We start from the raw sequence: 12622 nt of genomic DNA on the forward strand, positions 1-12622 counted from the left end.
AAATGGCAAGAGAGGAGGGTGAGAAGAAAATGCTGGTGGGGAAAACCTTTTGCTGTGTGCACCTGCTTCTTCCTCCCCTCCTACCCCATTTCCATGACCCTGTTAAGTGGCCACAGTCATGTCACTGGGTGAAGTGCTTATTAAAAAGAAATTGGCACAGGCTTCTGATCCTGGGTGTGGGTTGGTATAGCAGAGATTCAATGCAACAGAGTAAGTTTTTCATCTTAAAATTTGGAAGTAATCCCTGCCTAGCAATTCACTGTAGCATTTGGGAAACACAGGAATATCTGCTTATTGTGACAGATTCTCAAGAAATCTGCTTCCTTTCCACAAAGATGGAAACCAGGCACTGTACAAATGAGTCAGTTCACGACGTTTTGTCCTCTGTCCTTACACGCAGCAGAAACAGACAAGAACTTGGTCCTCTGCCTCTGCTTTTTTGTGACACCTATCATAAGAATGTATCTAGGAATGAGCTGTTTGTTTTTGAAGTACTTATTTTTGGAAACCCTAAAGTGGCTGAGCATCAAGTGGTTATGTTTTCTTTGAAAACACTAGTATTAGTCATAACCTTTTTCCAAAGTATTATCCCTTAAAGATGTTCAGAACCTTGTGTGTATTATATAACCTGGAGCACCCTCAAGCTCTCCACCCTTTTCGAGTTTGAAAAATGGCTTAGCAAACATGTTGCTTAAGCGATATCCAGCGAAGGTGTCTCCTGCGCTTTGGAAAACCGTCAACATTGGTGCTTTTTTGTGACCCAATAAGGACAAGATTTCAGTGGTTCTGGGATGCATTTGATCTTTATGCACACTTCAGCTCTGGGTTTGGGTTCAGGGGTCAGCGTAAGTAAAGCTTGATCAGATAACTATGCTTTGCCTATAATCAGCATTCATTCTGCTGGTAACAGAGTCCTTTGCTTGAAATGAGGCTTCCATGCATTTGCAGTTTTAGACTGCTTTTCAGAGTCATGCCTCACTTATTGTACCGAAGGATGCTTGTGGAAATGGCGGACTTCCGTGTTCTTTGCATTGCCTCTTCCCCATCCCTGTTACAGCTATGACACGGGCATGCACACTCCTGCACACACACAGGCTCTCCAGCCCCCTTTCCACTACCCTCTTTCCATTTGACTTCATGACATTTTTATCAGAGATTCAGAATCTCAGATGAAATCCAAGTCAGCCTATTTTACCAGTTGTCGAAACTGCCAGAGTTCAGCGCTGTGGAGAATGGCAGTTGTAATAAATGAGAAATACCAGGTGTTTGAATTAGCTGTAGATTTTCATATTGTCTCTTCTAACTCTGCTTGTGCCCCCGCAGCCTTTTTCCATTTACAATTCAGTAATGTTTGTTTTCACAGAGATTATCTGAGGAAATAAATTATAAAGGGAAATGTTGGCATTTAAAGTAGTACTATTTCAAAATAAGGTTCACTTTTCACTTTGTATTTCATTGTTCATTGTTATTTTCTTATCCAGGTCAAACTTACAGTTTCCTGTTGGCTTGCACAGAGTATCTGATAGCCTGAATCTTAAGTTCATTTCATTTTCTGGAATATTCTTTGTTCCCCTTTGCAGTTCCTTCCATTCCCTTGGACGTTCTTTCAGCATCGAACTCCTCTTCTCAGTTAATCGTGAAGTGGAACCCTCCCTCTCTGCCCAACGGCAACCTGAGTTACTACATTGTGCGCTGGCAGCGGCAGCCTCAGGACGGCTACCTTTACCGGCACAATTACTGCTCCAAAGGTAAAGGTGCACCGGCGGCCTGGACGGAGGGTGTGACTGTTCATTCCTGTGGTTTGAATGTACCTGGGCCCTAATATTACACATATCAGATAACAGTGTAGTTCTCCATTACACACCAGCTATCTTTTTTTTTCTTTTTTTTTTTTTTTTTTGGTGAGACAGAGTCTCAATCTGTTGCCCAGGCTGGAGTGCAGTGGTACAATCAGGGGTCACTGCAATTTCCGCTTCCCAGGTTCAAGCAATTCTCATTCCTCAGCCTTCCGAGTAGCTGGGGTTACAGGCATGCACCACCATGCCTGGCTACTTTTTATATTTTTAGTAGAGATGGGTTTCCCCATGTTGCCCAGGCTGCTCTCAAACTTCTGACCTCAGGTGATTCCCCCGCCAAAGCCTCCCAAAGTGCTGGGATTATAGCCTTGTGCCACCGCATCTGGCCAAGACCAGCTATCTTCTTGATTAAAGGTGCTGAGAGCTATTATTTTTCTTCACAAGCATGTATAGTGGCTTTCATTCCCACTCTTGTTTTGGCTTTTCTTTTCCGAGAAGACAAAATCCCCATCAGGAAGTATGCCGACGGCACCATTGACATTGAGGAGGTCACAGAGAACCCGAAGACTGAGGTGTGTGGTGGAGAGAAAGGGCCTTGCTGCGCCTGCCCCAAAACTGAAGCTGAGAAGCAGGCCGAGAAGGAGGAGGCTGAGTACCGCAAAGTCTTTGAGAATTTCCTGCACAACTCCATCTTTGTGCCCAGGTATCGAACTCTTGTGAAATTTCACTTGGCAAAACCCACTGCTCAGGTGGGTTCTGTTGCCTTTCTCCCCACCAGGTAATGTGTAAGTCAGCAGCGGGGAGGTACGATACAGTAGCCATTGAGATGGAGCCAAAAAAGATGACAGGTTCGGTGAAGTGAGTTCCTGTGGAAGCCAGTCAGCCCTGAAGGGAACAGGGACCAGGGCTTGGGTTGCTGGGGCCACCGATGTGACAGGTGCTGCTGTCTCAGCCACAACCCCCTACAGAGAGCAGGTAGGCACCCTATGGTAGAGGCAGGGAGGGGAAACTCAAAGAGTACTGAAATCCGCTGCCTGGTAAGAGGAAAGGCCAGGATTTGGGCCCATCTCTGCCCTTCCCAATTCTCTCTGCCGCCTCTCTCAGCCTGACAGAGGAGGAGTGAAGCAAGAGGGAAAAACATCAGAGTCTGTTGGAAGGGGCCTGACTTCAAAACCTAGCCAGGTGCCGCAGGCATCCTTTACAAGTAGGTTTAGGAACCAGTGTAGGGAGACAGCCTGCAGTGGCTGTTTATTCCGTGGTTACTCTGCCTTTCAAAGCAACACAGCCCCTGCCCCAGGGTCTCTGCTCCTTTGCTGTGGTCTTGGTTTCTGGGGAGTGGGTACAAAAGCAGAAGAAAGTAAATGTTCATAGTAGCCAAATCCGGAAACAACCCAGTGTACATCAACAGGTGAGTGGCTCAACAAAGTGGGCTTGAACCATACAGTGGAATATTACTCAGCCATAAAAAGGGAGGGAATTTCGATCCATGTCACAACACAGATGAACCTCGAAGACACCGTGCCAAGTAAAACAAGGCCAGACACAAAAAGACAAATAGTGTATGATTTTATGTTGTGTGAAATATATGGAATGGGCAAATGTATGGTGACAGAAAGTAGAGTTGAGTTTACCAGGGGATGGGGATAGAGTGTGGAGAGGAATGGGAATTATTCCATAATTGATAGATTTTCTATTTGGAGTGATGAAAATTTTTGGAAATAGATGATGATGGTAGTTGTACCATTCTGTGAATGTAATTAATGCCACTGAATTGTACCCTTAAAATGATTAAAATGGCAAATTTTTGTCTTACATATATTTATTTTGTTTTAAAATTTTATTTTAACACAATAAAAAATGTTAAACAATTTTTGTTTTCCTTTCAAAAAAGGATTAGCCCAGTAAAGGATTTCCAGTGTGGGAAAGGAGATGGAAGCACAGTGGTATTCCCTGGCCCTCTCTTCCTGTAAGATTATAGTGCAGATTTTGGAAACGACCTCATGCCTGAAAACTAGGCCAAGGAGTTGGATTTAAATCAGCATGGTACCCATGAGTTGCCCACCTGCAGTCCCCACGGTGCCCCTGCTGCCACTAACCCACCCAGCATGTTCCCTTCCCCTCACTGCCCCCAACCCTGAGAGGAGCCTCTAGTAGCTATTTATTCTGCAATGACTCTGCCCTTATAGACTTTCTTAGGCTGTAACAACAAATGGTTTTTAAAGTGATTTTTTTTTCTGCCAAATGACCTTTTTGATATTTGCAAAATGGTTGAAATAGCTGTTTCACTTCGAGAAATCAGTAAAGTGAGAAATAAAGACCGATTAGAACTGAAGGCACTATTTCCTTTTGAGAGTGAGCCTCTTCATTGCTTGGTGGCTTTCTTCCCCTCCCCTCCTCTCTCGAAGTTAAAACCACCAGAGCAGCCGGACATGGTGGCTCACGCCTGTAATCCCAGCACTTTGGGGGAGGCTGACGTGGGCAGATCACGAGGTCAGGAGTTCGAGACCAGCCTGGCAACATGGTGAAACCCCATCTCTACTAAAGATATAAAAAATTAGCCAAGCGTGGTGGCATGCACCTGTAATCCCAGCTACTCGGGAAGCTGAGGCAGGAGAATCGCTTGAACCGAGAGGTGGAGGTTGCAGTGAGCTGAGATTGTGCCATTGCACTCCAGCGTGGGCAACACAGCAAGACTCCATCTCAAGGAAAAAAAAAAAAACACCAGAGCTGTGAGAAGGGCCTGCGAGCCCTTCATGGCCTCTCGCATCCTGCCCCGCTGGGGAAATCTTCTGCCTGCTGGTAGGTGACAGGGCTTTGAGTGTGAGCCTTGAGGTTCAGTGCCCAAGGCCATTTTCTTATCCAGGATATCTGTGTATCACTGGTGGTTCCTAGAAAGCAGAAAGTTTGAGGACTAGAAAGATTGCAAAGAGGTGTGGAAACTGGAACTCAATGAGGTTTGGTGACTTCTCCGACATCCTAATTAATTAAGAATCGGTCTGGGACCTGGCCCTCATTCCCACACACCAACTCTCTTTCCCTCCTCTTCTCCTCCATTGCGTTGCTTCTCGTGGTGCTTTCCACCTAGACCAGCAGAGGCTCAGCTTGTGGCAGCTCCTGCGCCCGCCACAGGGAAGGATGGATTTAGAGTGTCCCAAGCAGGCTGGGTGGGAAGTTTGTTTATTCTCTATCAAAGGCCATTGGTTACGTTGCTGTCTTGTTCCACCAACCAGCAGGAGGTTCGGGTTGTGAATCAAGGTTTTGGGAAGATTTTGCTGAAAGGCCCCTTGCTTTCAGTTGTAGTTACAAGGCAAGACCTGTTTTTTTCTCATCAGATGTGGAGCACAAGATTATGTGATGTGTGAAGGCAGAGCCGCGATTGACACTGATGTTATTAATGCACAGCATTGGTGGTGGTGGGTGCAAAACAAGTTTCCTCTATTCCACTTGAGAAGTGTGTTTATCTGTCCCCCCAGTCCTTCCTTTCTCTCTCCTAAGACAAGTCCAACTTATGATTCTCCTTTCCATGGATGTATACAAAGACAATATTTTGTTCATGGTGAGAGGCCATACTTTATAAGAAGTTAATGTTTGTTTTTTGCCTCCTACTGAGTTCTGGCGGAGTTGGGTGAAGGAGTGTCCAGCTGACAGTATGATTGAATCATAAAGGCTGGCTTTCTATCTTACAAGTGAAATGTCCGAAAACGGATTTGATTTCTTTCAATTCATTCTGAGAATAATTTATTTGTGGGATAAAACCAGTTAAGTAAGATTTAGTTCCTTATAAATTGTCCAGAATATCCTGTATGTTTTGAAGTAGAGTGGAAGCTAGAGTTTGTAAAACTAGTTTCTGAAGTCAGTGTTTGGCAGCAAATGCCTTTCTTTTGACTACTGTCTTTATTTTGTAAATCACATAGTTTGGTTTAACTAGCTAAAATGTTGACAGATGTTGGAAAGTAAAAGGTTTTCCAATAGGGCTAGGTTGTATCATGGGGTGGAGCGGGGAAAGTTGGCAGTAATGTTTGCTGTTGGGCACACGATTTGGAAATGTAGTTGTTTACCAAAAAATGATGTATGAGCCATTGTGCTTCCCCTGTTCCTGCCTTCCAGATAATGTTCTGTGTCACCTCCCTCCCCTTGTCACTGCCTTGATGTCATCAGCATTAAGAGCTGTGCAATCCCTAAAAGTGTGGTGTTGATAAACAAGTAAACTACTGAGTATACTTAATGATGTAATCCCGGTTAAACGTGGTGGCCGGGCTAGGAGAGGGGTTTTGACACAGAATTATTTTGTAGTGCATCAAACCTAAGCAACTTCTGACAGACACAAGTGTATATTGTGTTGGTTTTGAAGGAAGGGCTGGAAATTTGTTGATGTGTTGACAAAGATTTCCGTGGCAGTAAATGTGGTTTCTTGTGTTTTTCCCTTCCAGGAAGCTTGGTTGGCTGGTTGGTTGGCTTGCAGAGTGTGAGGATTGTGGATAATCAGCCTCATGTCCTTACCCTTCCTCCCCCAGTATTGTGAAAGCAAATGTACATGCCCTGACCTTGTGGTTTTCTGCTTGTTGGAATGAGCCTATCTGTGTTGGGCAGTTTATGCCTTTGGTGGGACCCCCATGTGCCACTACACAAAGAAGGACCATGTTTTCCTCAGGGGAATCCATGGGCTGAGAAGACTAGGGAGCCAGAGGCCCTTTCCCCAAGCCCCCTGCTCTCCCCTTCCCAGGTTCTGGCCTAAGGACCAGCCAGAAACCTGCCGAGCGTCAGCCGAACCTGCTAGTGGCTTCTGGGCTGCTCCGTCCCCTGTGTGAGCTTTCCCTGTCTGCTGCTGCTGCCGCTCTCTCCCCTCCATGGCACTGATGAGCTTCCCATGTTCTGGACTTTCTCATTTCCCTGGGCAGATGGAATTCATCCCATTTACTCCCTGCCTTTTGCCTATTCCTAAGACCAGTGACCCCAGCCAAAGGCCTCAGCCCTGTTTTCTCACCATTGGTCCGTGGCTGACCTGAGGGTTGCCCTTTCTCCATCTGGGTGCTCCTCTCGTATTCTGTTTGTTTTTGTTGGTTCCTGTAAACATTAGGATTCTGTTTTAAGGTTTCTAGGGGGAGCCACAAAGCCCATTTTTTCATATTTGACCAAAGCAGCAATTAGAGGGTCACACCCTCATGCCTCATCTGCCCTTTTCGGTGTGAATGTCCTCTTTGTGATGACTTTATGCACTCCCTTTTGCTTTTTGGTTGTTCCAGTCCCCATTCAAATCCATGACAAAGACTCTGCCCTCTCGTGGGCAGGACCTTGGTGAGGCCACAGGTGCTCACTGCTGAGTTGGGAGGAGGCCTGGGTGGGCTTCAGGGACCTGCAGAGTGTAGCAAGCACAGATGCTTGGGGTTGGGGGTGGGCCCGCAGCAGAAGCCCCCAAGAAGAGACCTGAGGTCCGTGGAGCTGCTTGTTGCTAGGCTCCAGGCGTCTTTATTTCCACAGTCAGAGCAGATCCAAGAAGCCACCACCATAGGCTTTTATATCCCTCTGCCCCAGGTCTTTGGGGCCTCTGCCACACACCTCACCTCTCCCCTCCTGCCCTAATAAATCTTAGCGCAGCTGGTAGGTTTGCCACCTTTAATGCTTAACCGTAAGGTCTGTGACCAGATGGCTTGGTGTTCTGATGACACAGCCAGGACTGCCTGGCCAAGAATGGCAGAGACACTGTTTGCCTCTAGGTAAAATCGAAGAACCACTCTGAGAGCCAGGGGGTGGGGGTGAGAGTTTGTGTGCCTATTCTGACACTTGCATAGTAGAGAAAGCAAGATAATGAGGAAGGACATCCCCGTGTTATTCATGCGTTCTTATCCAAGGGGGCTGAATAGCTCCTTCTATTCCATGGTTAAGATTCTTCTGTTACTCTTACTCAAGTCATAGAAAAGACGAAAGAGGTAAAAGCACTTAAAAGCCACATTTATCTCTTCCTTGCAGACCTGAAAGGAAGCGGAGAGATGTCATGCAAGTGGCCAACACCACCATGTCCAGCCGAAGCAGGAACACCACGGCGGCAGACACCTACAACATCACAGATCTGGAAGAGCTAGAGACAGAGTACCCTTTCTTTGAGAGCAGAGTGGATAATAAGGAGAGAACTGTCATTTCTAACCTTCGGCCTTTCACATTGTACCGCATTGATATCCACAGCTGCAACCACGAAGCTGAGAAACTGGGCTGCAGCGCCTCCAACTTTGTCTTTGCAAGGACTATGCCTGCAGGTACGGTATATCCGGGTGGCCCCATTGCCACCTTCCTCACAACCTAGTGGAGATGTGTTTTATGGACAAAGGGTCTGACACCCAGGGCCACGACCCTTAGACTCAGGTCTGCCTGCTAAATAACGTGCCATCATTGGCAGGTGGCGTAGTAGACCAGCTGCCTAGGGAATAGAGCTCATGCTCTCCTAGTGACACCACTCCCAGCCTGGTCTCTCCGTGGAACATGCTGGGAGCAGGGAGCTGTCTGCATGGTCCGCCCTCCACCTGCTACTTGGTGCACATCGTGCACTCCCACTGTCTTTTGCCCCTCTTGTGCACAAATCGGGTTGCCCCCCCCCACCCCCGAGCTCTGACATATTCAGAGATGTCTCCAGTTAATTGCCTCGATCCAGAGTAACCATTGCCCCTCAAGATCAACTCCTGGAGTAGCCTCTGGTCTTGCTTATTTAGCCTTTGGCTTTCCCTTGTTGTTAGGCACTGCCTGTCACTCGGGCATTCATCTGTCTTTGAAGGTGGGTGCCTTCAAAGACAACAAGAACTACCCTGTTCTTTAGGAAGCCTCAGGCAGTAGAAACAGCATGGAGGTGATAGGAGTCTGGGGCTTGGGGTCCTCCATGCAGTTCTGGCACTGAAGTCCATTGTAGCATGCCTTGAGGCAATCGTCAGGCTCCCTGCCTCAGTTTCCTTAGCCCTCCCAGGAGAGACATAGCCCAACTGACCCGTCAGGTGCCTTTTGCAGCTGTAACTTTCCGTGACCTTTGCTCATCACCACTTTATTCACTGCTTCAAGAAGCAAAAGCAAGAAAGGAACCACCACAAGGTCAATCAGCCGCTGGAGGAGTTGATGCCAGCAGGGAGAGCTTGCCCTGCTCTCAGCACCAGCCTCCCAGCAGCTTCCTCACAGGCTGGGCTTGGGGCCATCCTTTGTGCCTGTGTAAAAATTGCAGTTGCCGTGTGTAGCCGTGGGCCACGGAAGGTCCCTGTCACAGCCGGCAGACCCCACGCCCTGCTTCTGCTTATTCAGCATCTTTTCAGGGCTGCTTGTGTTTGATGGCTTCACAAAGCTTTCTTTTTTCAAGCGGTAGGCACAGAAGAGAAGAAAGTTACTTAGGTTGCCAAGATTTTCCTGCTGTGCTTGGCAGCAGGCTTTTTTTGTTGAAGGACTGGGGAGAAAGGAGGATCTTGTGGCATCTTGAGACGTGCAAGTTGTGGGGTTGGTGTGATTCTGAATCCTCCGCTGTGTGTGAGCAGCCTGCTCAGGGGCAGTGTACGTGGCTGATCTCCATAGTCCTGCCCGCGTGGATTGGGGGGTTATTCTCAGGTCAGCCCAGTGTTGGCCTCCCTCCCTGGGAACCCAAATCCAACTTTGTCACTTGTTTAAATTGTACAGAAGGAGCAGATGACATTCCTGGGCCAGTGACCTGGGAGCCAAGGCCTGAAAACTCCATCTTTTTAAAGTGGCCAGAACCTGAGAATCCCAATGGATTGATTCTAATGTATGAAATAAAATACGGATCACAAGTTGAGGTAGGACTGGGGCCGTGGCCTGTGCCCGCATGTATGTATTTCCATCCATTGACAACATATGCTACCTGACTGCGCAGGATACCTCCTGGTTAGCATAGGAGTTAAAACAATAAAATACGTGCCAAGCTGGTGAGGATTTGGGTCTTTCTACCCACTCCATACTCTCTAAGGAGTACTCCATAGAGGGCAAAGAGCTAGGCTGCTTTTTGCCTTCAAGAAATGATTTCATTATTTAAGATAACCTTGTGGCATAGGCCAGATCAGTTCTAATAACTTTTAATCCTTCTGGAGTTCTTGGTTACAAAAATGTTTGGTTAAAGCTTTTGGGTGTACTTAAAGCCACCTGAAGACGACCTTTTAAGATTTGATTTCTTTCTCTTTACTGACACTCGGGATCATTGTTAGGTGGGAGGTCATATCAGGCAGCTGGAGTCCCCAGTGTGGTGAGTTTAGTTGGCAGGCCCGAGATTTCTCCTGCGTTCATGGGAAATTGACATGTATGTTTTATTTCCCCAGGATCAGCGAGAATGTGTGTCCAGACAGGAATACAGGAAGTATGGAGGGGCCAAGCTAAACCGGCTAAACCCAGGGAACTACACAGCCCGGATTCAGGCTACATCTCTCTCTGGGAATGGGTCGTGGACAGATCCTGTGTTCTTCTATGTCCAGGCCAAAAGTAAGGCTTGTGGAGGGAGAAGAAATGTGTAAAACTGAAAGCAGGGTGGTCCAGGATTAGGACAGCCTGAGTGTTTATGACCCTCTTATTTTCTGTTAAAATAGAGTTGGTCAGTTTTCAGAAGGGTCATGCTAAGGTGCCGGCACATACCAGCATTTTGTGTAGAAGCTTGGGTGGGGCAGATGCTGAGCTTTGGGCCCCTACCTCATGTGGCAGGAAGGGAGAGGAACTGAGCCTCTCTTTTGAGGTGGTGCAACCACTGGAGAGCCAGAGGAGACTGTTGCTTTCGACCTGGCTTATATTCAAAGACCTTTCTTTTTCTTTCTTTCTTTTTTTTTTTTTAACAAAAGACATTTTATAAAGCATTGAATTGACCATTCCACCTCCTACTTGGTCAGTAAAACTAGATAGGGCTCAGATTCAGGGCTTGAAGTCCTAAGGGGTGAAAGGAACTCCAGAGGTCATCTGGTTCAGCCTGCTACAGGGCAGGAATTTCCATGGTAGCATCCCAGACCCTCCAGTGCCCTTTTAAAGCCCCCATATGCCTTGGAAATGTACGGTGCTCACCCTTTGGTGCAGAGACTGAGGAATGTGAGTTTATGCTCAAGTCATTAACAAGAGAATTCTTAGGCTGTTATGTGTGATGACTTCAGATTTTAAAACAAATTATAGGATGTGTAAGTACAACAAGAGCCACATATTTGTTGTTTGACCAACAAAATTTAATATTTTGGTGAAATTATTTCTGTGTTGAGTTTCTGTTATTTCTTATTAGAAACCCAGTTTTTAAGATTATTTCATGTTCATGGAATGGAATCAAATTTGGCATAACACATAAAATAGCAATGCAGCCTTGCTTTGTGGTAACACTCTTGGGTCTAGTGGGCTGATCTTTCCTGGTGTCCACATTTCTGCTATGCGGATCTGGAGTTACGTTAAAACATGCACTCGGCCCGGCACGGTGGCTCACGCCTATAATCCCAGCACTTCAGGAGGCCAAGGCGGGCGGATCACTTAAGGTCAGGAGTTTGAGACTAGCCTGGCCAACATAGTGAAACCCCGTCTCTACTGAAAATGCAAAAATTAGTTGGGGGCGGTGGTGCAAGCCTGTAATCCCAGCTACTTGGGAGGCTGAGGCAGGAGAATCTCTTGAACCCAGGAGGCTGAGGTTGCAGTGAGCCGAGATCATGCCACTGTACTCCAGCATGGGCAACAGAGCAGGACTCTGTCTAAAAAAAAAAAAAAGAAAGAAAAGGAAAAAAAAACATGCACTCAACAGGTCTAGCAATCTCACTTCTAGTATATTTCCAAAGGCAATGAAATCGGTATGTCGAAGAGCTTTCTGCACTCCCGCGTTCACTGCAACACTTCGCAATGGCCAAGACATGGAATCCACCTAATGTCCATCACTATGTACATGAATGGGTAAAGAAAACCTGGCACATACACATTATAGAATACTATTCTACCATAAATTAGAAAAAAAATGTCATTTGTGGCAACCTGGCTGAACCTGGAGGACATGATGTTAAGTTAAATAAGCCAGACACAGAAAGACAAATACCACATGATCTTACTGATAATGTGGAATCTAAAAAGTTAAGCTCATGGAGAGTAGAATGGAGGTTACCAGGGCTGAGGGTAAGGGAGCAGATTTGGGAAGATGTTAGTCAAAGGATACAAAATTTCAGTTGGGAAGAATAAGTTCAGTAGATCTATTGTACAACATGATGACAGTAATAATGATGTATTCTTAAAAATTGCTGAGACAATAGATTTTAAGTGTTCTCACCAAACACACATAAAAAATGTGTTATAATACATATGTTCATTAGCTTAATTCAGCCGTTCTACAATGTATACATATTTCAAAACAATATGTTGTACATGATAAATATGTACAATTTTTATTCGTATATTAAAGTTAATTTGAAAAAAAAAAAGAAAGTCTCCAGTAGTCATCTGGTCAGCACCCAATATTCTAATCTGTTTGTGATATCTGAAAATCCTAATACAGCAAAAGCAGGATGGGGGTGAATAGAACTGCAAATCTTGAGCCAACATTTTATGTGCCTGGCATTGTTCCTGGGTTCAGGTTTTTAGAGGTAAATGGATGTTTAGGCAGATAATTTTGTCAATTAACATAGAATTCTCCCATCTAGTCCAGTTAACCTAGTCTCACCAGTTAGTCTGTGCCACCTTTGCAGCACCTAGAACCTTCACAATATTCCTGTAACCTTGTCCAGAGTAGTGGCTTGCTTGCTTTCTCTCCCCTGCCTCCTTCCCTTGTCTTTTTCCTCCCTTCCATCTCCTAGAAACAGAGCCTACCTAGTTTGGGGGTCTGTGATCTGTGAAACAGCAGCCTTGGCTTC

General features: G+C 46.1%; 1 protein-coding gene across 2 annotated transcripts in view; it reads left to right on the forward strand.

Moving 5' to 3' along the window:
• Positions 1-12622, forward strand: part of IGF1R (insulin like growth factor 1 receptor) — a 317863-nt gene that overhangs the window by 267359 nt on the left and 37882 nt on the right. For both annotated transcript variants that reach the window (XM_025391374.1, XM_025391375.1), the window contains exons 9-13: positions 1581-1748; positions 2295-2499; positions 7764-8047; positions 9438-9574; positions 10091-10250. In XM_025391374.1, coding sequence (XP_025247159.1) covers positions 1581-1748; positions 2295-2499; positions 7764-8047; positions 9438-9574; positions 10091-10250 — 954 coding nt within the window. The remainder of the gene's footprint in view (positions 1-1580; positions 1749-2294; positions 2500-7763; positions 8048-9437; positions 9575-10090; positions 10251-12622) is intronic.

This window comes from Theropithecus gelada, chromosome 7b, assembly GCF_003255815.1.
Source record: "Theropithecus gelada isolate Dixy chromosome 7b, Tgel_1.0, whole genome shotgun sequence".
Taxonomy (NCBI): Eukaryota; Metazoa; Chordata; class Mammalia; order Primates; family Cercopithecidae; genus Theropithecus; species Theropithecus gelada.